This window comes from Artemia sp. Qi Xiang Cuo, chromosome 7 (genome assembly GCF_049724085.1).
Source record: "Artemia sp. Qi Xiang Cuo chromosome 7, ASM4972408v1, whole genome shotgun sequence".
Lineage (NCBI taxonomy): Eukaryota > Metazoa > Arthropoda > Branchiopoda > Anostraca > Artemiidae > Artemia > Artemia sp. Qi Xiang Cuo.
The window spans coordinates 51,708,252-51,736,056 of NC_142800.1; the positions used below are offsets into that span (position 1 = coordinate 51,708,252).

Below are 27,805 nucleotides of genomic sequence, written 5' to 3' on the forward strand. Positions count from 1 at the left end.
AAAGAACTGTATAATAACACTGAAAGTGCGGTGATTGTAAATGGACGGCCTTCTGGATATTTCAAAATTAAAAATGGTGTCCGGCAACGATGTGCCGCTGCACCTGAGCTCTTCAACTGTGTAATAGACCACATCCTGAATAAAACACAGCAGGTGCAGCCGTTTGGCATAGGCTTTGCTGGAAGATTTCTTTCAGACGTCGACTTTGCCGACGACGTGGCGCTAATATGCGAAAACATTAGTGACCTCAAAACTGCACTGGAAACACTGGCCTCTGCCGCTGAGAAATTCGGTCTGAAAATAAATTGGTCGAAGACCAAGATAATGCCCGTTGAGAAAACGCCGTCCAACCCCCTGTCATCTGTGGAAATTTGTGGCCAGACTGTAGAGGTAGTCAAGCAGTTTACCTACCTTGGTTCAATTGTCTGCTCAAACGGAAGCCTAGATGCCGAAATTTCAGCAAGAGCGGCAAAAGCAAACTCTGTCTTCGGTCGCCTTCTAAAAAAAGTCTTCCATAAACCCCAGATCAGCCGTCTCACCAAAGCACGAATATACTCTGCTTCGGTTGCCAGCATTTTGCTCTATTCTGCTGAGACTTGGTCGCTGACTCAGACACAGACGCTGAAGGTAGATGCCATCCAGACGAAACACCTCCGAAAAATCGAACGCTCCTGATGGCCCGAGAGGGTACGAAATTCAGAAATCCTCAGGTCCTTCAAACTCCCACCCCTGTCCGAGCAGCTTGAGTCTCGATCGCTGCGTTGGTATGGTCATCTGCTCCGTCTGCCTGCCCAAACACCCGCCCGGCTCATCTTCGATTTCGACCCAGCTGCAAACGGCTGGAGGCGTCCTAGGGGAAGACCACGCACCAGATGGGCGGACGTCATCCGTGATCGGCTCGCCTCCAGAAACATCAACCCGGCTGAAGTGACAACCATCGCCCTGAACCGACCACTCTGGAGAAGACTGACGGCGCTGACGACTGGTTCCCTCTACGCTGGCGACGCTGCCGAGCAAGAGCTTTAAGTCAAGTAAGTCAAAGTTATGATGTAGGTAGATTAATTACTGATCATTTAAGTTCTAATCATTTCAGTTGAAAAGGTCTTTTTTTTTATTTAATTTCTGATTGTTTTCCAAATCATACCCAGGCCTAACCAACATATAATTTGAGGTACCGGCCCCTTAAATCACTGGTCAATTGCTTTTAAAATGTGTAAATCAATTATTATACGTTGATTAGTACTGTGAAAACATAAGTGTAATAACACAATCACAGCGTTCCAATATTAACTAGCAGTAGCTCTGGACTCTTCTAGAAAATGACAGCTTACTCTACTATTGTAAAAAAAAACTTGGAAAAATGAAATATAGCTTGACTGATTTAATTTTTACAAATTCTTCGATTGATAAGTTAATGGGACTATCGGGCCCTGACGTTGGTTCAGTAATTATATTCTGTTGAAAGTGCTATATTTGGAACTTGGCAGCGGTGTTTGTTTCTTTGTTATTTCTTTTTTTCTTAATTTCACCGGTGTACTTTTTATTACCGCTACTGTGGATATGGTACTCCTGTTAACTGTAAAGCTTGAAGAACTGAATGCCTATTTTATATATTTTCTGTAGAGTACATAATTTGTTATAATATGGGAGAAACTTTTTAGGGATTACATCCTGCCATTTGCCTTGGGCAATTTCTCTACGTTTTAATCCTGAGTTTCTGCATTTGCTTCATTAAAAAAGTTAGCATTTTTATGAACTCTTTAAATTTTATAAGGTCTGGCTATAAAATGTGGCAGCTAGTTTTCGTTGTTAGAAGAAATATAGATTGTACTTGTCTTGAACATCTTTTGGAGAGCGCCCTGAATAAAGATATTGGTAATTCTTACTTCTTTTAATTAGAGCTCTAAAATACAAAACAGTGGTTTAGTACAGTTTTGAGCTATCCTAGCCAAGTGGCTAGCACGCTAGACTTGAAATCCTTTGCTCGCAAAAACAGGGGTTCAAATCCTGGTGTCGCTTGTTATTTGGTTTGGAACAGGAGTCAGTGGCGCGATTCTCTATGGTTAGCCAGAGCCTAGCCACCTCTAGGGGATCTAGAGAGAAATCTGGGGATGGTAAACAGGAAGGGATTTTTTATTTAAAATCAAGTTACCATCATGCCATGCGTAATTGGAGATAAAGCCACGACAGATAGTCGGAGCAAGAGACCAAGCCCGTTGATTTTTGAATTAAAATCAAGTAGAAAAGGATGACTGGCCTCTGACCTTCCATTGCATTTCCTGGCTGAAGGGCCATGAAACGGAGATCAGCATAACCAGTAGGAAGCCTTACTCTTTATCTATACCTTTAGTTTTTGTTGCGATACCGTTGAAGGAAAAACAAAGGTAAAGTGGATATATACATTGTTTTTTTCTGAGTATTCTAATGAAGGGGAGAGACCTCAGAGAACTGCAAAATAGATATAGGGTAGTCAAAGAATGAAATGTAGGTTTTAAGACAAGGAAATCTAGACATGGAGCAAGACATACATATTAGATCCCCTTGAAGTTTCTTGCACCAGACATGGTGCAAATAAATTCATTTTAATTCAAGTTTTAGAGTTTAATTTAAATTGAATTTTAAATTACCTATTTTGTCGGATTCATTCAATTTTCAGGCAGTTTAAGGTCTCACTGTCAACCATTTGGAATAAAAGAATGTCCGGGAGAAGTTAAGATTGATGTCTCGTCCTTATTTTGTCCAAAGTTCAGTCATGGTATTAAAGCTGAAAAGGAATTGTGGACCCCAAGAACTCTTGCTTAGAAGGAATTCCGAAAAGAACTGATACAAATTTGGTTTTCGAAAGTTTTAAAAAACAAGCCAAAAAAATCAAACGCTGATCAATTGACGGCACCCAAATGTAAATTTTTTTCAAAGGGCCCAACCTCAAGGTCACTCAACAATGTAGTTCAAACTCAAGCTTCTGGTTAGGAAAACTCGTGAAAGGTTCACCCTTTCACCGTTAAGAGTTTATAAAGATAGCATTTCCCTTCCAGTGAGAAAAATGAGCAAATGGCGGAGAAGACCCACACCATCTCAGAGATCCTGCCTACCCCCGTCTTGACATTTAAATGGTAAAACAGATTTATGTAATTTTACCTTGGGATGGCAGTTATGTTTTAAACTGGAAACTGTTTCCAGTTTAAAATATAACAGCCATCCCAAGGTAAAATTACATAAATCTGTTTTTACTTTTTTTCAAGAGATTGTGACTCAAAGCCCGCTAGAATTTACGGTTCGCTGAGGAACAAGACGGTTTTTAATCCAAGAAACTGATTTGACAGGAACTTTTCCTTTTGAAGAGCCAAACACTCTAAGCGTGTTAAGGAATGCTTGCACAGTAATGTTGAGAAAACTTATAAATGGGATTTTCCTATAGGAATAGTCAAAGCGGCTAAAGCAGAAAAGAAGGTGGAGAGTGGCCTATGGTGGTTTGTTGAGCTCCTCTATTTTTCCGTTTTTATTGATATTTACTGATACGAATCCTTTTCATACAAAAAAAAAGATTAATCATGTTCAGTAACTAAGGCGATAAAATGTCAGCACAAGTGTGTATTGCTTCCAATTTTGTCTCGAAACGAGGCAAGAAAATTTCGAAAGACAATTACTGTAACAGGGTCACTAAATCTGAATTTAAATAATAACGAACCTAATCTGTATGAAAAAAAGAGAACGAACAACATGCAAATTGAAGTTCAATAGACAGGTGGCAAACACAGAGATAAAAGAAAAGCCATAGTAACTATTTATGCAGTCCTCAGAAGGACCAGTGTACCATTTTCTAGAGCTATATTGAAGGGACATTCAATGAGAAGGACAGGGCTCGTTGTAACGAAATGCCACCTTGCCTCACATCTCCACTGATATTAATGGACCCAGATATCCTTTTTATGTGGCAGACACCCAAGAATTTTTCAATCATTCTCATGTTATCTTATGCCTGCACTGACATCACAGTCAACAACTCTCATGGTTTGTATACAGTTAACGTTATCAAAAGATTTGATATGGTATACAAGTTGAAAGGTGAATTGTTGCTTACCGGATACATAAGTACATTTCCCGGAAGACACTGAGTTTCAGGACAATCGAGTCTTCTTTCCGGTCTTTTTGTTGCTTCCATTCACTCACTCAGGGCCTTGAGCCCTTGCCAATGAGGGCGAATTTCTTCTGCCCTCAATCAATTGTTATCACGCCACTATAAGTGAGCTTTTTTCATTGTTTCTTGGTGTATATTTTCAGATTTTCAAAGTCTATTTACATTAGCTTGGTTCCATAATTATTCAGCATAAATTTTCATGCTTTTAGCTTGTTTAGTTTGGCTAATTTTTCAGTGCGAAGAGGAATATTCCATACGCTCCTATACTAGTGGATCAAATATTCTGAATTTTCTTACATATATCGTAGTTAAAACTGTAAGAAATGTGGGCTGATCTGTGTTTTTGTAAACAGATTAGAAAGGAAAAATCTGTAAAATTCCCCATAAAAAAGCCTGCAAAGTGGCCTTTTGCTCGAAAAAGAGCCCGTGAAGTAAGCTCTTTATCTAGCATATATATGTACATACTAGACAAATTCTTTTTACTCGGATGAGATCATAAGCAGCTCTGGCCTTCATCCCTCGCAAATGGCCCTCGCTTCACTCGAGCCTAGGATAATTTTAGAGATGCATATTTAGCTCTATTACTCATAACTTAAAGACGCATTAATAAAGGTACTGAAAATAGATATATTTGAAGCGGCAATGGAAAAAAAGGGGAAAAAAGTTAACAAGTATCAGTTCCTTTGTCTCAAAATTTTTGGCATTATTCGCACAACTTCGAATTCAATACTCTCGTCATCGTACCAAGCCGTGATATGCATATTATCAACCATAAAAAAATACAACCTATCTACGCACTTTTTTTTCCTGTAAATGGATCTCGGGTCTTCACCAAGTATATGAGAAATGGCATTTTTAGCTTCATTGATATCTTTCAAATACCGAAAAACATAACAACCCGACCCACTCGAGAAACGTTGCAACTGGGCCATAGCATTGTCACTGAACTTAACCGGAATTCTCTTCTTGTTTTTACTACTAAGCCAATTTGCAACCCGAACGTCGGAATTATCATTTGATACAGAATCAAGATTTAAATCAACACAACTATTGATATTACCACTATTCAAGTCAGTTTGAACATTTGCACCATTCTCATTTGTGGCTGTAACATGACTATCATCTTCCAAGACACAATTAGAACTTGAGACAAAGCCACGATCAGGGATGAAAATATTCTCAATCCTGTTTAAATCATACTGACTATCCTTATCTTTCACTTGCTTCTCTGATAAATGATCGCTTACCAGATCGTTTGAAATAGATAAAAGACTATTCTGACAGTCCATTACATCGTCATTTAAAGACACCTTTTCACATGCCCCCTTCAAATCTTTTTCCTTATTGACAGGTTCCAAACCTTCAGAGTTGACATTTAAGAGGTCACTTTCAATAAGTAGATTTCTTTTCTTCAAACCATCTGCAGTGTCATATTCAGGTATAAATGGCTTTATATCTAGGACCGGGGTTCCATCAAGAAGATCCAAACCACTGAGATGAAGCACCGAACCTTTAATAATCAAGTAGAAATTTAAATAACACACTAAACAAAGGAATAATCCAACAAAATTGTTAAAGGGGACGCATGCTTTGTGATTCCCTATCGAACACAATTACTTATGCTATATTCAAGCCGTTAGTTTACAGTGTACAAGATACTCTTTAAAGTGTTACTAGTCAGCGTCTCGAAAACCATTAAAATCAAATAAAAGGCTATTCTTTAAAGCCAATTGGCCCTAAATAAAAGATGACATGACCTGTTTGGGGCATATATACTCCTTCGAAAGGGCATTGAGGATAGCTACAAAAATCCAAGCTGTAAGACCTACAAAATACTATATATATTTGAGAAATTTACTTAAAAACAAAAATAAGTTTTACCTAAAAAAAAAAAAATTGGAATCTCTCTCTTTTCCGTCCAAAGGCTGAGGTCAATTTATTATGACACATAAATACTTTTAAATCATCGAAGGAGAAATTTCCAATTAGGTAAAATTCTTACAATTGATGCTACTTGCAACTTCAGGATTTCCCACCAAAACCCCTCAACGAAAGGGTATGTGTGCCCACGTGGCTTGCTTTGAACTCTTACGTAAACCCCACTCAAGACATTCAAAAGATTAGAGCCTATGATGTGGGGCTTTTGAAAAAAAGGAAAGAATCAACCTTACAAAACTTGATTGTGTTGTTATAATTTATGCAATACATTATATTTAATCGTTATCTCTATCTTTCTGTAAACAGTTTTTTAGTTTTCGTAAATCCCAAGAAGAATGATTTCCCGATTAAATCTCAATAAGGGAATTAAGATAAACTTGGTAATTTGGTATAAACACAGGGAATTACTTAAGAATTAAGAGCAAGATAGTAGGAGAGCCCAAGTCGGACACTAGGGAATGAAGTGAATCACGAAATAGGAAAATTTTAACAATCTGATGCATTTTTGTCACGGCCACTTAAGTACTTAGACGAAAGATCAGTTTATTTGAAAATATCAACCACAAGCTAAACTATTCAAATGAAACTCGCTTCTACGACACCCTATCACACATAGTTTTTTTAAGAAAACAAATTCAAAACAATTTTTTTTCAACCATTTATATTTTTACAAGTTTTATAGTTCCGACACTCTTACAGTTTTATGTTGTTCTTTTCTTGTGATACATTTTACGCATGTGGATAGATAACGGCCAACCAAGGCATGGCATCGTGAGCTCCATCCGATCATATACTTTGAGAAGATTCCTAAAAACCCTCGCTACACATCGTGCTCTAATTATCTAATGTGATAGTAAATCTGTATCACATGGACCCCAATCGCATGTGGAAATTCCTAAGAAAGAAGAAACGTAAAGAATCAGTTGATGTTCTACCCAGTGAGAGTGATTGGGTTAAATATTTTACGCACGAGTTTTCATCGCCTAATGCTGATCTGGAAAATAAATTTTCTATTGAGCTCAATGCGAGTCTTGCGGAATGTGAACGGGAAGTTGGTTTTGTTGTGTCTAATTCGTCAGTCAGTGAGGCACTCTCAAAACTGAAGAAGAAGTGGTCAAGGGGGGGGGGGGGGGTGGATAACGTCTGCGGATTGCATCTGCAAGCGTTAAGTCAGAACCTTATCGAGCACCATTGTCTCCTGTACTAAAAAAGGGAAAAGAAGGAGGGCAGTGTTCTTCTTACCGCCCGATAACTGTCACGCCTGTACTCTGTAAGTCATTTGAATTGCTTGTTGTATATAGGCTTAGTGCTACATGTAACACGCCGGATAACCAATTTGGTTTAAAAAAGAACATGAGTAGAGAACACGCGCCTTATATGACTGCTAATTTGTTGAATGATGCCGATTATTCAAATGAGATACTGTATTTTACCGGTCACGATGTCAAATGCGCGTTCGACCCCGGTGTGCACCTTTAGATATTGTTGTCTGCTCGGAAGCTTAGTGTGGATAAGTCTATTGTACGCGCACTGAGGAATATGTATAGTAAATTAAAAGCGCGTGTAAATGTACCGTGTGTTAATGCTTTAGCCCTATCTTCTAGTCTTATACCTGTAGAGATGGGAATACGCCAAGGGGCACTTACTTCGCCACCTACTACTACTACTACTAACAACTCATCGCAGCACCAAGCCACCTGAGGCCAACACAGCTACACACGCTCCTCCTCCACCCCAATCTATTCAAAACCTCCCTTTTTACACCCACCCACGAAGTTCCCATTTCTTTTAAATCTTTCCTTATGACGTCCTCCCACCCCAGACGAGGGCGACCTGCTTTCCGTTTAGCCCTAGACGGTTGGTCGAAGAGAACAATCTTCGGCAATCTGTCATCCTTCATCCGCACAACGTGCCCTAGCCACCTCAACCTTTCTTTCATTATAACCCTAGAGAGCGGTATTGAACCGCATTTTTCGTGTAGCCTATTGTTTGACATACGGTCAGTCAGCCGGGTACCCAGAACAATCCTTAAGCAATTTCTCTGGAAAACATCTAGCAAATCTTCATCCGCTTTTCGGAGCATCCATGCTTCAGGGCCATATTTGACCGCTGTCATCACAGTAGCTTCTAATATTCTAATCTTGGTTTGCAGACTTATCTTCCTATTCTTCCAAACTTTTTTTTAACTGTGAACAAACACCCTGAGCCTTGGCTATTCTACTTTTAACATCTTCACTGCTCCCACCATCATTACTAATAATACTACCAAGGTAAGTGAAGCTGCCCATCTGATCAATCTTTTCATTACCCAACGTCACCTTTTCATATTCACTTATTCCTAGCCTTAGTGACTTAGTCTTCTTAACATTAATTTTCAAACCTATTCTAGGACCCTGAACTCGCGAAACCTCTAAAACCTCATTCATTTTGCTCACACTTTCATCTAGGATGCTTAAATCATCAGCATAATCTAAGTCCAGGAGACTTTTTCGTCCCTATTTGATTCCGTGGTCTTCCATTGCCTTTCCTGTGCTTCTTAAGACAAAGTCTATCAAAATAATCCATATGAAGGGGGGTAAAACACAACCCTGCTTAACTCCTGATTTAATACAAAACCAGCTGCTAACCTCATTTCATACCTTAACCGCAGCAGTGTTACTCTCGTACATAGCACTAATCACTTTAATGTATTTGTCTGGTATACCATACAAGGAGAAAACCTTTACTAAAGCTCTTCTATCACCAGAATCGAACGCTTGCTCATAATCTATAAAACTGAGGACCAAAGGGGTTTGACAACTCAGGCACTTCTCAATTATTAGCCTAAGAGTGAAAATTTGGTTGACACATCCTCTACCTTTTTTAAAACCGCACTCTTCTTCTCTTAAAACTTTGTCTACAGCACCTCTCAGTCTAAAAAGTATCATGTTACGAAGTAATTTACTACCTACAGAAACCAGACTATTGCCTCGATAATTACCACACTCACTTTTATCACCTTTCTTATAAAGTGGCTTAATTAAGGTTTTTCTAAAATCATTAGGTACTTCCCCTTTTTCAAAAATAATATTCATAATATTCAGTAACTTATTTCTTACCTCAGAGCCACCATATTTAAGAAACTCATTTACCACCCTATCAGCACCTGGAGCCTTATTCTTTTTTAATCCTTTTAGTACTGCTGCTAATTCCTCCTCACAAAAAAAAAAATCTTACTTCACATCCAAGGTATCACAAACTTTTTCATTTTCCTCTATATCTTTTCCTGCAATTCTATCTCGGTTAAGCAAATTCTCAAAATGTTCGGCCCTTCTCTCTTTAGTTTTTTCTATATCGCTAATTTCGGCCCCATTCCTATCTTTAACTGGGCCAAGTCTGCATTGACTACTCCCTCTCAGTTTGTTAACATGTCAGTACAATATTTTACTACTATGCCGTCTAGCTACATCTTCCAGATCCTCGGCAATTTTATCCATGGCCTCCCCCTCACACCTCCTCTATTCATATTTTAATGTTTTCTCCACATTCTTTAAATTCCTTTTATTTTCATATGATCAATCACTCAGATAATTCTTGTACAAGTCCTTTCTCCTTTCTATTAAACATAAAGCTTTTTCGCTATCCAGTAATAGTATTATTTCATCGCAAGAACCGGTTCAGTCTAAATGTATCTTTAGAGGTCTCAATGTTTCGCTGATCGATTATGCCGACGACATTTTGAACGCGAGTAGAACACTTGTAGGCATCGAAGAGAATTTCCGTGTTTTGAGTAAGGAGTACGGTAACATATGTCTTTCTTTCAATCCCCAGAAGAGCGAAGTTCTTGTATATAATAGCCGCGTTAAAGATAAGTTGATGTTATTTTCGGAACTTATACGATTAAGTCTTCGTCTAAGATTATGCACCTCGGCCTTCGAATATGTAGCGATCTTAAAAAAAAACTCACGATTGCCTTGTTTCGTTGTTCGCTGTAAAGACAAGCAGAGCTTATGGAATTCTCGTTTCAATAGAATGCCATTTTAACCGTCTTCTACTCGCAAGGGTACATAACGCTATTGTTTTGCCACATGTGCTAGCCCTATCTCCGTTGTGGAAAATATTTACTCTGTTTGATCGCCGCAGTATTCGGTCTACTTTCTACAGATATGGCAAGCATCTTCTTCGTCTTCCAATTTGGATGAGGAATTCGAAAATATCACTGAAGTATGGTATAGCCGACCCGCTGATAGCTGTACTGAATCACCGTGCTCGATATGCAAAGGCATTTGAACCAAGCCACTTCGTTATACGTCGCAATAACTTAAATTTGTAAATTTTTTCTTTTGTCGCAGTAATGTTCTTAATCTTGTTTTCTGTAGATGAGTTTTCTTTGGATATTTTGTTGTTATTTTTTTTTCTTGTACTCCATTTACAACATTTTGAATGTTTAATAATGGGTAATAAAACAATAATAATAATAATTTGTCTTTGATGCTCCGCAAAACTGGTTTCAGATTTCCTTCTTTAATTTTCGATTGATCATTGCATTTTTCTTGGAGACGTCTGGGACATCCTTGGAAAATCTTTTACTTTGTTTTTCACTCAAAGTAAACTTGTCTTTTGACTCTTAAGAATTCAAATGGATACTCAATACGGGAGTGGTGTATGCTATAAGCTTTTCAGTTCCTCTTGCAACGTCGAGACTTTTAAGCTGCCAGTATAAGTAGCACAATGGTTTTGTAGCTGGAGTCCTTAGCATTCCCCGAAAAATTTTGCGCTATATTCGTGAAAAAATTCCACACTTTTTTTTTGTCTCCTAATGATTCTAAAGAGCAAAGATCCGTTCAAATCAATTTACGTTTGCCACTTTCTGTAAAACTGCAAACGTACGTTTACTGATTCCAGCTATTCTTCACTGCTCCGTTTTCACAACATTGCAGAAAAGGTCACGTGTTCGGTTTCTTTTTCCCGCAATGCACCAAACTAAAAAAAAAAATATCATTTGTAATTAGAAGGCAATTGGCCTTTACCTTTCCAGTTTTGCTAATAATGCATCTAAAGACTGATAAAGATCAGTCTTTAGATTTAGGCCAACCTTTTCAATCTTGGCTTCAGAAAGTTTCGGTAGCTTGCAACACAGTTGTCTCAGACAATCCTTCTCTCTTTCAGGTATTTGACGAATTTTATTTATTAGCCTCGATTTAACACGAATAGGTGGTAATAACACTTTTGCTGGCAAAAACAAGGTAGTATTGGTAACATTTTTCCAACTGGGAGTTAAACTATCTCAGTTTTGTCCAGTACAGATATTTGGTTTTACCGTCCCATCGAGAAAGAAAGTAAGGTGTAAAGCTTCCCTGGTCACCTGACAACATGGTTAGTATTTTGACATCTCTAAAAACCATCCATTGATGTTCTAAATATTTGATTTTTTCATTAATCGCAGGTAAATCATCATAACTTTTATTCATTTGGATACGAATATCCCATAGTCGGGAATACAAATACATTACCATTATGCAGTAATACTGCTATGAATCTAGTTTCTGATAATTAATGGACATGCTTCATTCTAATGAATCATATTTATTTTTCAAAGCACTTCATGAGCTCATGAACGTCATTACGGTCAACTAGAATCCATTCTTTAGATAAAGTCTGAGTAAATTTTCTCTCTTGGTGCCCACGAAACAAAGATGAGGTCCAGATAATGGCAATTTTTCATTTTTAGCCTTGATCTGACTAATTCAGTTGGATTTCTGACAGTGACAAGTCTTACATTAGGTCCCTGAGTACAACCAGAGAAAAGCTTGAGGTTCCCTTTCAATGAAAAAATTAAAACTAAATAAATTCTTGGAAACTAGTGCGTCAGGGATTCTTATACAGCTTCATTATCATTTTCATTCCATGAAGGCGTAATTAGTTCCTGTAAGTGAAATTCTAAAGGCTATATTTCTGTGCATTATTCATTTGTTTATGTTTTTGATTCAACAACCTGCCTAAAACCGTGTTTCAAACCTGTATCTTGAAAATTAAAGTCGTTTCACTAAATAAAAACTGTGTGAAACTCTCTAGTCTACTGTTTTCAGATATAGAGAGCGTTTATTTTGTAGTTTGATTTTGCCCGCGATCCAAAATTGGGCTACATTAAATGTCAGGACAAACAGATAATAGAATAAGCAAAATTAGAAGTGCTCTTTTAATTCGTCTTCATTTCAAGCATCTAACCTACATTCTATCATTACAAATAAAAAAGAAATATTTAATCTGAGAGTGATTAGTCCTAAATGATGAAGAAAAGAGAAACAAAGAGGAGATAAAAGGAAAAGTGGCAATCCTGGTCTGGGATGAGATACTGCACGTAGCGTGCAGATTTTAAGGGAATGAGCAGTAGATCTCATTTCGATACAAAAAATCACATAATGCCCTCTGAACTACAATTACAAAATATTTTGAGGTGAGTCTCAGTATACCTTCAACACGTTCTAACTTGGCCAGTGTTAGACCAATTGGATTCATACGATGTGGCGTCCGAGTTGAGAAAACACCAATCCTTTTTCCTCCAAGGCGTGGCGGAGCAATTTTCGATTTCTTATATTCTCCTTTGTTTTCATGGAAAACCCATATAAGCCTGTAAAAAGAAAATTACTTTAAAATCGGGGAACCTTCAAAAAACAAGGCAGAGCACTTAAAATGCAAGGGTTAGGTTCATAGCACTTATTATTTTGAACTGTATTAAGAGCGATCAATTATTTAAGCTAATCCAAGAGTTGTTCTGTGTGGAGCAAATCGAGAAATCTTCTCCAGTGCTCAAAATTTTGAGACACAAGAACTGATACATACTAACTTTTTCTTTTTTATTTGCATTGTTGTTTCAAATAAATATATTTTCAGTAGCGTTATTTATTCGTTTAATGTGTACCATATCACAGAAGTTGCAATCCCCTCCAAATTTTTAAAATGGTACATATTACGAACGAATTTTATACGAAAAAACAGATTTCATATACTTTCATCAGTTGAAAAAAAGTATATATTGCTGCAGCGACTCTTTACTACAATAATTACGAAACTACGCTATTATGATGTATTTTTCTTCATAATCACTACGTTATCATATGGAGACAAATTTCCTTACCCTTAAATATACCAGAAACAAAGACAACGCAGACAAGTTATTTGTCTCAGCCTAAAATACATATAAAAAACTAATAGCAGATATATTAACTAGGAAAAGTTTCGAGCCCCTCATCGAAAAGATGACCATGGTCTAACAAACGAACGGAATTTTCAAGTCTTTAAACTTTTTCAGACTTTTAATCCGGGTTCTTCCTTTCAATGTTACGTTAAAACTGAAGTTGTTGACCCTTCAAAATCTTTTAGATGGTATATCTAAGGTGAAAACTTGCAGTATACATAATTTTGTCGAAGTTGTTACTATAAAGCTAACTGTCATTTTTCATAATCATACTACTATAGACAGATGTTGCAAAAATAAAAGAAGCATAGACGAGTCAGTAGAAATACGTAGCCCCTACTCTTTGAAGATGATTTTGGTCTAACAACCGATTCTTAATTAAAGCTTCCTTACTTGTCTTTAAATTCTATTTTCACAAATATTTTGATCAAATAAAAGCCAAACCAAGTTAGAATTTTTGAGGTTTCTGACCCCTTAACCAAGCAAATGGCCATCCTCTAACACTCTATTCTTGCTTGCACTTGCCTCTCCGTACCTGACATGAAATCAAACTTTGCGGTACCCTTAAATGCATCGGAAGCAAATAATAGGTACACCGACCAGAAAAAATACCAGCCTCCCTTTGAAGAGATTACCAAGGCACAACAATGAACCGTTACTAACAATCCCACCCCCCTTGTTTTAAAATTAGTACCAGAATGTTTTTCTAACGTGTAGCCTACCACAACATTGAATTTATCAACCCCTCAAAATGGTGTCAGATTTCGTATACTTTGATCAGCTCATAAATAACTATTGATCAGCGTTGAAAAAAAAAAAAATCAATCTGTCTTGGTTCAAAACTAGATTGTCTTTCTACCAACTTCCTAACATCACTTAAAAGGAGCAAAAAGAAAGCTCCAATTATTTTTGGCGATTAGGCCATGTACCTGTCACGCTTTTTAAGCACTTACCGATTTAGTTCAACTTCAACTTGCAATTGCTGCCTGACTGCTTGCCTCTTAGAACAGAGCTTTCTAGTTGTTGAAAACAAAAACATGGCTCAATGGAACAAAAGCTCAGGTGCACAATTTCAGAGTCCTCTCCAGCGTAGACTATGAAACACCACTTCAACTTACACTCTTTTGGCTCTGGCTCAATTGCTGGTGAAAACTATCCTCTTTGGTCCCGGGTAAGAACTATACGCTGTTTTCAAAAATGTAATGCCATATCCATCAATATAACCTAAGGCCGACACTTTCCGTAAAAATTGCAGAGGTTAGACCCTTACCACGTTCTAGCAACAAGCTGGAATCGCCAGACTAGGGAAAAAAAAAGCAAAAAGGACATGCCTGAAGTCCTGCTGCCCAACAAAGTGCAAATAAAAAAAGGCACATATAAGCGAAATACTCAAGTTCCTTTCTTCAAGAGCCAAAAATACGTCTTCACATGATGATTTAGCACTACTGGGTCACAAACTTACCTGAAAATGTTCCACTTGCCATACGGGAGAGGGAACGCAGGTAAACAAGCTGCTTGCAATTTCAAAGCCAAAGTAAGAGCTAGAGGCCCAGCCTTCCAAATAAATAAAAATCCTGATTTGGGATAGTGCTAAAGACGACAAAGTATAGTTTGGTTCCAAACAGGTCCGAATTGACTAACCAAGACTAATATCTTATATTGAGGGCTGTCTGTTAACAATTATTGTTTCCTAGAGACAAACTCAAGAAAATAGATCTGCAAGGTTTTCTACTGTTCAATCACACTTTTGCTGCTTCAAGAAGGGTCAACCTTCAATCTGGAACATGTTTCCAGAACTTGTGCTGTAGCACTGACTTTTGGAACAGACTCAAAGCTTTCAAATCTTAAGAGCCACCCATGGAAAAAAAGTGATACAGTCCAATGAACAGGCCAGTAATATCATCAATAAGAACTTTTATACCTATAAGAAAATGCGTTTTCTTATAGTGAAACACATGAACAGAGAAAAAAAAAACAGGAAATAAAAGTTAATGGACTAGGCCTAGAAAATCATTTCCATCTTCCATCTCAAGATGACGTGGAAGCTGGGGAAAGATAATCTCTTTTCTATAAAGCACAACTCTAAAAACGATTATCAGGTGTTTCCTATTTTACCGGGCACTTTTTCCTATAAATTAATGTGGAGATACAAATATGCAAACAACAAAGGAAAGCTGAACAGAAAAAGAAAAAAAACTTCAAATCGTCAGAATCAATCAAAACCCGGTAGCATATAACACCTTAGCAAATTTTCTGACCAGAATACACGTGACTGAATTTTAATTTTCGAGTAAAATGAAACTGCCACCTAAGCGAATTGCTTCAAACATGAAAAAAGATGGGAGGCAGGCAAGAAATAAACAGGATAAACGAATCACAGTTAAAATAAGGATATTGGATTTTTCAGGAAATAGGGACTATTTTAGGGACTACTGTAGCTTTAGGAGCCATTAGAGACCAAACAACTTCAACACTTTTTTTTTCTAGCTCAAAAGCTCAAACCAGTTTCCTTACCAAGCAGAAGCTTGATTAAATTTTTCTAATCTTCACTTTTATTAGTAGGTATCCGGAAATTAAATTATAAAGCTAGGCAATGTAAGTGATTTTTGGAAGATAGTTTTTTTGTTTTTGTTTTTTGAATAAAATTTTCAGAAACATCCAACCAAATTCAATTTCAAACTTTGGAAGATTAGCTGAAGACAACCCAGCACAAGAATAAAGTGTTGAGGTACTTTCAACAGCTACTGCCCTTAGTCCAGTTTAAAAAAAACCGCAACTTCAATGTCGCCAATTATATTTAGATGCCGAAAATTCCAATGTAAAAGGCATATATTCCAAAATACGTTCACAAAATGGAAAAAAGAATAGATGCCAGATTCTATAGAATATTAAGGTCAGATTTCGCGTTAGCCCGGAGTCACGTTATTTTTTTTTATATTTTGTAATCACGGTCGTAACTTCAAGATTTTAACCTACTACTGGCTCTGGCTTATAAGTTATACGGAAGAATTATGATAGATTAAAAAAAAAAACTCCGACTTAAAGGCAAAATTTCGGCTTTATTCTTTGTCTGTATCTATTATGGCGCCTCAGTGAGCTCGACCATTATTTTTCAAGAATCTTTAGGACCAGGCACCAGAATGATGATAGTAATCAAAATTAATAATGGTATAAGAAGACACAAAGAATTACTCCATTTACTGGGTTTCTATTCCTAGAGTGTATACTGATAAATCTTCCCGTGTGTATGTGTCTTGCTTGCCCTGTATGCATTATTATACTGTTCATCTGATGGCCAAGAAATTTAAAAAGTTGGTTTACCTTACCGAGGTTTTAGGTGTAAATCCCCCCCCCCTCAATGATCCTCTTAATGCTTTTCGAGCTGACAAAAATTAGAGACCGTTCAACATAAATAATTGACAGTCCCTTTCAGTCATAATATTTACATTTTATGGATATTCAGTTAACGGGTTAGTTAATTATGAATCCTGTCATTCAATACACTTCCAAAATTATAAAATTTTGTTTTTCAACAAATTCTGTGAATTTTGTATTCAATAGTTTCGTAAATTCGGTGTTCAACCAAATTTTTCAAATTTAAAAATAGTATCGCTGTTTTACATGCAGGGAAAGTCTTGCAGAGGGGGAATCGTCGGTGGAGGGGAGGGGGAGTCTTTTACCAGGGGAGATTTTTTGCGGAGAAATTTTGCCGGAGAAAATTTTCCTCGGATCCCCTTTGTTTTAAGATTGCAGCAACGCGCGACGGGTAAGCGAGAAACAATTAAAAACAACAACATTTTTCCTGTGATGTCCAAAACTGAATGATACATCTTTCACTTACTGATCCAATTGGCCCGTTAAGAAGCTGGATTTTTTCATCTTTTTTTTTGTTTAAACTTGCTTTTACATTGTTTTTTTTCGATCCTCTCACCAAAGAAGGGATAGCTATAACAAAAGGACCCATGCCCCTTCCCTCCTCAAGTACAAGACATGAATACTCTTATGCCCAACCTATTTTTTCAAAGTTAAAGAAGGTGTAGGCCTACAATCTTTTCCACATAATCTTTAAAAGTAGGAAAGAAAGATGGGTTTCAAAACACCTTCTCATACCCTAATTTGGGTTATAAATTTATTTGTGAAAGCTTCAATCATCCTATTCAAGACTTTTTGCAAGTTATTGAACACCCACAAAATTACAGTTTTATAAAGGTCCTTTCGCTTAATTCCTTAAGCTAAAGAGCACACCGAATTTAGGCTTTTTGAAGTTTAACCTGACAATGCCATTTTTCAACAGGCGTGGAGAAGTGGAGAGAAAAGAATAGCTTAGTTTTTTTTCAATCTACTTATTACTGTACTTACATATTTTCGACGCAATACCTTAAATTAGGTATCCTTTTCTCAGACCACACTGCCTTTCTATGACGAACAGATAAAAGTTCAAATGAGGATAAATCCATTTATTTAGACAGTGAACGGTATGTTTTGATCACATATACAGCGATCGACATCTGTAGAAATACTCTACTTTATTTCTACTGATGACGATCGCTGTATATGTTATCGAAATATTTATACTTTGGTACATACTTTCACTGTGTAAATAAATGTATTTATCCCCATTTGAACCTTCATTTGTTCGTATATTTACATATAGAATAATTATTGAGGCAAACGGTTCGAGGGTGAAAGGAAGAGTAGAATTCTTTGCTCTTTGCCTTAATCTTGTAGAAAGCTGGAGCATAGAAGGAATATAGGTTACCACACCTGTGCATTTATTCTTGAAAATTTTATTTATGCAACAGCTTCCAAATGGAAAAAAGCTCTTGTTCTGCAGTTTTACCGCAATTTAGATGGGTGATAGCACCACAAACTTTAACGAAGAATATCAAAGGGCTTCTCCCTCCAAGAAACCAAAAAACAAGGCTCACGTTTGGGCTCCAACGATTCTGGGATCAGGCTCCTCTGAATGGTCTCAAGAGGAGGTACATCACTCCCACCAAACGCACATAATTTAGATTATTTGTTTCATAGCTGACAGTGAAGACACATTGGGATTGGTCTAGAATCTTTTTTAGATATCTTGCTCAAAGACTAACATAACTTTATGGCATATATACCTAAAACAGGGCTAAATTGTCGGCAATACTCTGTAATTTTTATCAATTATTCTTCTACAAATCATAGAAAGAAAACTGTTCACGCGATTAGTTTCTAGTGCAATTTCAAAAATAGGAAATATAACTATTGTTTCAGGGAAAAGCAATAAGGAGCAAAAGCAGTGTTTTCCTTTGATCTTATACTCCTTTTTTGTGAAAAAAAGCTTCTGAGACAAATGTACCAAAGCAAATTGCACCCCTGATGTCTACCAATGATGTGTTTGCAACGAATCAAGAAATACAAGTCTATCTTTGGTAAGGGTGAGAAAAGTATATTTTATAAGCAAAATTTGGAAAATATTTACAGCATTCCAAACAGTGGTGCTAATTCGAGGAGGATGTAGAGGGGCCAGGTGATGGGACATTTACCCAGTCGTAGATTTTCTTCACCCCACCCTTTAGATTTCAAAAATACCTCTTTTTTTGGTATTTTAATTGAAAATGCCCTTTTTGAATTTTTATTAGTAGCTTGTGTAAAACTAAAGCAAAATCCCCATCCCCTCTGGATATTGTAAAACAAAATCCACTCCAACATTTTCATAAATTGACACCACTGATTCCAAATATAACTTACAAAAAAATATTTTTATTACTTATAAGTAGATGTTTATCCACCAAATATAAGTTTTTTTTGACGATACTAACAAGACTTTAAGAAAAAGAAAAATGCTGCTGGGGTGAGATTTGAAAGGCAACTAATTTCTATGTCACAAAAATTTACATTACCCAACATCGAGCGAATATTTTTCTTATTGCAAGTAAACTATCTATCTAATATAAATAGATTGAAAATATCCTTTTATTCTCCCCATTTTCATATTTGGTATCAGGGCAAATGTTAACTTTTCCAAGCAACTTTTTTTTCTTTTGAGTAGTCCAAAGACCAATTTCTTAGAGTACTTTCTTCGCAGCAAGCCAAACAGAGGTTTTACAGCTAAACCAGACAGTTCAACTCATAATTTTATATACAGGGCGAAGCTGCAGCTATGCCCAGTAAATATGACAAAAACAATTCATACCACACGTGGGAGTATTCTAATAGACCTTCAAGAGAATGTTCTGGATTGTTGTATATTGTGTCCAAAATCTTCACACTCCCCCGAGTAAGATTAGAAAGACCTCCCTGTCGTGGTGTTCCATTTTTCACTTTGAACCAAGTGGAGACATATCCTAAAAACAATAAACTGATAAGAAAAAATCTGAAGTGAACATACTGTATAAACAAGCCAAAGATTCAAGCAATATTATACACTTTTATTTTTCAAGAATTATTAAAATCTTTATTCAGCATGAATGCAGTGGTTTTCTTTCTTTTATGCTTTTTTTCCATGACACAAAAAATAGTTTCAAAGAAAACAAGTTCTGAATACTTTTTTTTACAGCATTTCTGCTCTGATTTGGTCTAAAAACGTACTTAGCGACGGCTTAGAATTGACTTACTTGACTTTGACTTAAAGCTCTTGCTCGGCAGCGTCGCCAGCGTGGAGGGAACCAGACGTCAGCGCCGTTAGTCGTCTCCAGAGTGGCCTGTTTTGGGCAAAGGTAGGAGCTTCACTGAGGTCAATGCCCCACACTGTGAATCGATCGCGGATGATATCCACCTATCTCATACGTGGTCTACCTCTGGGGCGTTTCCAGCCATTTGCAGTTGGATCGAAGTCAAATATATCTCGGGCAGGTGTTTCAGCTGGTAGACGAAGTAAATGACCGTACCAACACAGCGAGCGGGACTCAAGCTGTTCGGACACGGATGGTAATTTAAAGGACCGGAGGATATCCATGTTCCGTACCCTGTCGAGTCACCTAACGTGTTCAATTTTGCGGAGGTGTTTTGTCTGGACAGCATCTACCCTCATCATCTGCGACTGCGTCGAAGGCCAAGTCTCTGACGAGTACAACACGACATTTGCTACCAAGGCAGAGTAGATACGAGCTTACGTGAGACGGCTGATCTGGGGTTTGTGGAATATTGTTCTCAGTAAGCGGCCGAAAACGGCGTTCGCCTTTGCCACCCTTGCTGATATCTCTGCATCTAGATTTCCGTTTGAGCAAACAATTAAACCAAGGTAGGTGAACTGCTTGACTTTCTCAATCTTGGCCACATACTTATATAGGTGTCAGAGGGCTGCATGGTGTCTTGTCCACAGGTAATATTTTGGTCTTGGTCCAGTTTACATTTAAACCAAGTTTTCCTGCAACAGATGCTAGCGTTTCCAGGGCAGTTTTGATGTTAGTGAGATTTTCGCATACCAATGCAACATCGTCAGCGAAGTCAACATGTGCCAGCACTCTTCCAGCAAAATCGATGCCAAACGGAAGCGCCAGCAGTGTTTTGTCGAGAACATGGTCCATGACACAGTTGAAGAGTTCGGGAGCAGCAGCGCAGCCTTGCCGAACACCATTTCTAATTTGAAAATGTGATGAGAGCTGGCCATTTACAATGACAGCACTTTCGGTCTTATTGTATAGTTCCTTGAACAGATTAATAATTTTCTTAGGTACACCAGCAGATTGAAGGATCAACCACAGCAACTGTCTGTCAAGTGTGTCAAAAGTTGATCGAAAATCAACGAAGGCAATGTATGCTTTCCTTTTATATTCTAGAGTTTTCTCTATCAGCTTTCTAATTGTATGGATTTGCTCAGTAGTGGACCTACCCGACATGAATCCAGCTTGCTGGTGGTGAAGAAGGGGATGGAGGTACTTTGTTGCCTGCTTGAGAAGCAGCATGGTGAAGAGTTTGCAAGGTACTGAGAGCAGAGTTATTCCACAATAATTATAATATTCTGCTTTACTTCCTTTCCTCTTGTAGACTGGCAAAAGTAAGCCAGTCTTCCAGTCTGATGGTATTATTTCAGAGCACCACACAGTATTAAACAGCACTTGTAGCCATGGGTCATGGATGGATCGCCATTTTAAGGAGTTCTGGTGTCAGGCCACATACTCCTGGCGCTTTGTTGTTCTTCAGCTTTTGTGCTGCTGCTTTAATTTCTTCTGCTGTAAATTCAGTGCCATTGACAAGCTTAGAATGGTCATTTTAAAACCCAAAAACTATTTTGCTTAGTTTTTATCCAGACCAGAGTGTTGACATTAACAAATGTGATTAGATCAGGTAAGGTCAATGTAATTAACTGAAAATAATGACCAATGAACACAACCTCCACTCTAGTGATGGATGCTAAAGATACCCAACACTGTCCATCATTCAAACAATGAACATTTCTATCTCTCACACCTACTAGAATGCAGCCCAGCATCTCTTGTTTTGTCAATATACTGATGGCCATCAGGGATATTGTCAAATGAACAATACAGCTAGTCAATCACCAAAAGTTTCAATAAAGCGAAATACTACTACATTTACACAAAACCACTGCAAAAAAAAAACACCCTATAGGGTGCCTAAACATTATTCACCTGCTTAGCTTACTACAATATTTTAGCTTACTACTACAATATACATAAAAAGAAAATGTCACAATAAAAGGCACAGTAAATAAGCTGAATATTAAAATTCTCCATTTGGCAACTTTTTTAATATATTTGAGTTTAACTCCTGCTTTTTTATAACAGCTGATTTGACCTTCCCAATGCCTTCTTTCAAGTCTTTGTTCTTTTCAAGTTGAGCCTTTAGAGCATCTAACATGGGCTTTGCAACCTGCTCCTAACTTTATCCTTCAACCTTAAAAGTTGTCTAGTCTTCTTGTAGCCTTTTCCAAAAGGATTTCTGAAACAATTCATGCATCAATTAAAAAAAGAACTTTAATAAAAAGAATGTTTTCAAAGAAAAGTAAAGAGCCATATTAAAACCTAAACAGACAGTCAACATTGGCCCAATCTTTGCTAACTGCAGCTTTGAAGGAGTCTATAGTGACTGTATTTTCTGTCAGGACATTCCACAGTGGTACTGTTCTAAAACTAACACAATTTTTCTTGCTCTCCTCTTTGAGACAGGGGAGGATGGAGATTTTTGTTGCAGCCTCTAGTGCAACTCAGCAGGGAAGGGGATACATACTTATTGTACTACCCCAGCCCAGAGTTCAGCTGATTCTGGTTTTTCATTACTTCACCCCTCTTTAGTTAATAAGCCAGGATGTGGAACTTCAAAGCTTGTAGGCATTATTCATGCAGGACAGGGACAAGTTTTGCTTCCCTTCTCTGTATATTCTCTATGACCCTATCTCACATTTGTATTGTGGGAGTGCTACTACCATTCCAAACTCAAGGTGAGGGCAGACAAGGGCTTTATATAGTTTCTTTACTATACGTGTTTTTTTTTGTAATGAACATGGACTTAATAAGCCCAAGGTTTTGTTAGCTTTAGCAACTTGTGTGCATGTGTGGGTATGAAAATTTGATTCATTATCAATAAAAATTTCCTATACCCTTCTCTTTACTTGTTGCTTCTAATTGTTCACCTTTAATATAATCAGTGTCATGAGGGTTGTTATGTCCAGAATGCAAAACTTTGCATTTTGAAGTATTGAATTGCAGGGCCCAAGAAAAGGACCATGTCTCCAGACTATCTAAATCTTGTTGTAGGTGAAATACTTCCTCTCCAGTTTCAACAGTGACAAAAAAGTTTGTAATTGTCAGCAAATATGGTAAGTGGGGTTTTCAGGTTAGTTGTGCAGTCATTTATGTCATTCATTTATCAGTATATTTATATATTTGTGCAGTCATTTATATATAAGTCATTATATATATGTATCCATCTTTGTAATTGTTTACTTGATGATGGGCAATAAAAACCATTCATTCATACTGGACAGAGTTGGTCCAAAAACGGTTCTTTGTGGGACACCACTGTTGGCAGGAGACATGGTTGAGTTGGAAATGCTGTCATCATCTTCATACATCATATTCTTCTGAAACCTCCCAGAAAAAAAGCTTGAATATATACAACACCATCATTGACTACTTGATATGCTGTTAATTTCATATCCAGGTAAGTGTTCTACTTTATCAAATGCTTTTGCCTGATCAAGCAGGAGAATGTCTGTAGGTTTACCAGTTTCCAAACGTTTTGTAATAATTATCATAATTTCAAAATAAACTATGATAATCAGATTAGTTTCAAAAGGCCTGCCTTTACAAAACCATGTTGACAATAAATAAATAACCTGTTAACCATCATTAACAACAACTTCCATGATTTTAAAAATCACTGAGAAAGACAAACTGGTATGCAATTTTTGGTAAAATCCTTGTTTCTTTTCTTAAAGATAGGTTTGATGTGCGCAAACTTCCAATCTGGGGTAGTTTTTTTCCTTTTACTTGACATAGGCCTACAAAAGATGGGGGAAACAGCATTTGATATGTATTCAGCAGTTTCTTTAAGAAGCCTTGGATGAAGAAGGTTATTGGGCCCTACTGCTTTATTTGTATGTATTTTTCTTAGTTTTTTTTTTTGTAAACATTATTACCTCAATTTGCAGTTTGGAGCAGAATTAAGGTCCACACTGCATCTGCTGTGCACTGTGTTGAGGATGATGAAAATTTCTCACTGTGTTAGGGCCTAGTGACGTGCTGTAAGAGAGGTCTGCTGGAGAGAAATAATTTAATCCCACCTAGTAATGGTGACCAGAGGGTTGATATGGCCAGTGGGTACCATTCTTCAGTGGTTTAAAGCTGACACCACCACAGAATAGCAACTTTGGACAGAGTATGCAGGATCATTGGTTATCACAAGCAGCATGATTGAATGGGATGGGCAGTTCCACTTATATTATTGTCAAGTGTGTACATAAAGGACACAGCTGTGGGTGCAATAACCATTTCAGCTTCAAGACTATTCTAGTGATTGACAGCATGCTTGGATAAAGAAATTTTCTCAATTCCTATATAAACCAGATGTTTTGACAGCTTAAATGAATAGCCACTTGTATGTTGCTTGCTTAAATTTTTGGTAAAGAGTGGGTTATTTGATCATCAGTGGTAAAGGTAACAGGCAGCATCTGTGAGGTTACTTTGACAGTAGTAATGTGGAGAAGAGAAGAATCAGCAGGTAACATTAGAGTAACAATCATTCAATCAATTTGCAATCTCCTTTGTATCAGAGATAGTGCTGCCATCAAGCTTTTTATTTATTTGTTTATTAATACCAAAATATAGTAAGCTTTATCAAGCTTGTTGTACTAAACAATTATAAAAGAGTCTATGACAATGCTGACAACATAATAAACACATACAATTCTATAAAAACTAACACTATCTGAAAACATAATAACTGAAACATACAGTAACATACTGAACTAACTGACAGTTTTCTCATGTTAGGTAGGACTCAATGGGATGGGTCAGCATTAGACACATACTGCCAAAAATTTTTAAGATTTGGTTTAGAATCAGGGGTAATTCCCCCTTTATAATTTTAAACAATCTTCTGGGTTATGTTGTGCAGCTTAGGCCTATATTGGCATTTTGCAAATTTTTCATAATGAGGTAAAATTCTACTTTAGCTACTTTTGGCTATCTTTGAAAGGGGTTATGTAAGGAAAATGAAACTTTTAGCAATGGGTCTACAGGCTAAAGTATGTTCCAGGAAGGTATTTTGAAGTATCTACCTCCACTTCTTCTTCTTCAAGAGGGTCCTGACTTTTGATGACCTTTAAAAATCTGTGTGTTATAAAAGTGAAACCTTGCAAAATAGATCTTTTGCTTATGTGAGGTACAACAAAATTGTTTTCAGCTTCACAACTTTGCTCAATCCCAATTCATAGGGCTAAAAAGATATACAAATATGTTTCCTAAATTAAAAAAAAACATCAATATGGCTTAAAATCCTACTCAAACAAGCCTAACGGGAATTGTATTTTCAGAACTAAAACCAGAGAAAAAGAAACTGATAACTGAAAATTAAGGTAAAATGTTGTTTTGTCAAAATTCCAATTGGTATAGACCTGTCATGTAGGCAAATTTCAGGACTTTCTAGAGGGAGAGGGAGTAGAGGTAGGTATTTTAGAATGGTTTCCTGGGACATACTTTGGTAAATATTTACCAAATCATATTATTGAGTTATTAATAAAGTGAATATACCACATGATGCCTTTTTTATGCTTTTTACAAATATAATAATCATTTTTGACAGAAATAAATTTAACCCCCACCCCTATTTATACAATTCAGGGTATATAATTGCAAATTAGGGGGGTGGGGGTAAATTTTATTTCTGATGTAAATGAGAGGTAAGTTCAAACTTTCCCCCACCCCCTAATGTGGAAATATATAGGCTACCCTGAATTGGTATATATATGGATGGGGGCTAAAATTCATTTCCAACAAAAAATATTATTATATTCATAAAGAGCATAAAAAATGGCATCAAGTGGTATATTCACTTTATATGTAACTCAATAATATGATTGGTAAATATTTACCCATACTTTAGCCTGTAAACTCATCCCTGAAAAGTTTCTTTTTCTAATCTAATCCCTTTCCAAGATAGCCAAATGTAGCTAAAATAGAATCTTACCCTGCTTGAATATTAGATCAGACACAACCAAGGGGAGAATCAATTTGATTAGTGCAGGCAGACTCCTATGGACCATGCTAATATTAAATTACTCTTGCCAAAGTATAATTTGGAAAAAGAGCAGAAAGGTTTAAAATTTCTACCTTTACTCCAAGTTTAGTACAAATGTAACAGCAGAAAGTAAACAAGAAGTTCTGATGCAAATGAGAGGTAAGTTTAAAATTTACTCCACCCCCCCTAATGTGCAAATATACACCAAAGAAAGACAAAAACCTCTTATCTAGAATTTTGCCAAAATACAGTGAAACTACCATTAAATATCCTGCGAAATAAAAATCGTCTTGGCTTACCAATAGGTTGGAACTTAATATCACTCATTCTAGAAATTGTTCTGCTATTTGTTTTTAAATATCCTGCTAGCAAATATGGAAAAGATGACGCTCATTTTAATGGTTCTACTTTAACATGGGGACCTTTCTTTGTCTCATCGCTGGTTTCTCATTCCAGTCATGATTTCATATTAAGCATTGTAAGTGCATATTAAGCATTGTAGGTGAAAAGGTGCAACTTTTTTTCAAACACATTAGGCTACATGTGCCTGATCACGCCAAGTCTCTAAGTCAAATGTAATTCTTACCAAGTACCTTCCTCTTTTCTGTTAGTTTTATGCAAGGCATATCATGTGTTTGATAAAAACTGATGGTTGTTGATAAGAACCAAAACCTCGAACTTTTGCGAGCTCAAAATCTGGGTTCCATTGCAACTGAACCACCGTATAACTGAACCACTGTAACTGAACCACCGTGCAACTGAACCCCCGTGCAACTGAACCCTCGTGTAATTGAACCCTCGTGCTACTGAGCCCCCTTTTAAGTGAACCCTCGTGCAACTCAACCCCCGCGCAACTGAACCCCATTTTAACTAAACCCCTGGGCAACTGAACACCCGTGCAAGTGAACCACCTTGCAACTGAACCACCATGCAACTGAACCACCGTGCAACTGAACTCTCATGCAACTCAAACACAGTACTTACATTGGGTAAAACACAAGTTAGAATATTTACATGTTCAACCTTGGTGGAATTGTTTGCTTTTTTAAACCTTGACATAAGTGACTGTCAAGATGATTAATAAACTGTTTTGTTGTCACAAAAACAAAGAAAATTGGACGTCATAAACTCTTAAAGCCAGATTTATTTCTCCTTTTTTGTGTCTGTTAATGGGGGTTCCCTTCGCCCTGTCACTTTTTACTAAGCGTTTACCCCCTCGCCCATGGAAAATACCCCCCACCCACCCATAGAAACCCTTCACCTGGGAAATGTTCCCCCTCGCGAAAATTACGGTTTCAAAATCTGAAAATCTTATTTCAGTTGTGTTATTTTTTAGTTTAATTGAGAAGTGCTATGGAAAAGAAAAATTTATGTGTAAGTCTTGATCCCCCCCCCTTCATGCTAAAGCTCTCTTCTCATAAGAAATCTTCCAGAAAACCCCCACGCAAAAAATGTCCATATTTTTCACAATGACATATACTATCTGTAACCAATAGACAAATTACAAAACTTAAAAAGGAACTGAAACATCTGCAAAGGGTTATCTGACTGTTTTGTAGCTAAGGAGTGAGGGAGATACCTCAAAGGGTGCATTTTGATGCCAAAACATCTCAGCTCTCATTGAGCCTTCAGATAAATTCAGAAATAGCTCTAAGGGAGAGACGAGAGGAGAATGGAGGTAGAATTTGTTTAATAACCCCAGGCATTTCTAGTCTTTTTTTATAAGCCGAAAGTGATTGGAGACTAACCAACCGCAAGGGGTATTTTTTTTGGGGGGGGGATTTTCATCGGGTTGGTATTTTTCTGGGGGCGGGGGGATTTTCCACGGGGGAATTTCCCCGGGGGATGTTTTTCATGGGGGGGGGGGTGAG

The 27,805-nt window shown here is 37.2% G+C and overlaps 1 protein-coding gene across 1 annotated transcript; it reads right to left on the reverse strand.

Annotated features, from left to right (window-relative positions):
* Nucleotides 1-3,582: 3,582 nt before the first annotated feature.
* Nucleotides 3,583-26,367, reverse strand: LOC148950400 (tRNA (adenine(37)-N6)-methyltransferase). The gene is made up of 4 exons (XM_089091586.1): nt 26,234-26,367; nt 19,429-19,579; nt 12,529-12,686; nt 3,583-5,648 (listed from the first exon to the last, which is right to left on the reverse strand). The coding sequence occupies exons 1-4, from the start codon at nt 26,259-26,261 to the stop codon at nt 4,813-4,815; spliced, it is 1,173 nt and encodes a 390-aa protein (XP_088947712.1). The 5' UTR covers nt 26,262-26,367; the 3' UTR covers nt 3,583-4,812.
* Between the last annotated feature and the right edge of the window lie 1,438 nt (nt 26,368-27,805).

Coding starts and splice junctions, on each gene's coding strand:
- LOC148950400 (XM_089091586.1), bottom strand. CDS start 26,261: ATGAGTGATATTAAGTTCCAACCTATTG. Junction 12,687..19,428: donor TTAGAATACTCCCACGTGTG/GTATGAATTGTT, acceptor TTCTTTTTACAG/GCTTATATGGGTTTTCCATG. Junction 5,649..12,528: donor CAAGTTAGAACGTGTTGAAG/GTATACTGAGAC, acceptor TGATTATTAAAG/GTTCGGTGCTTCATCTCAGT.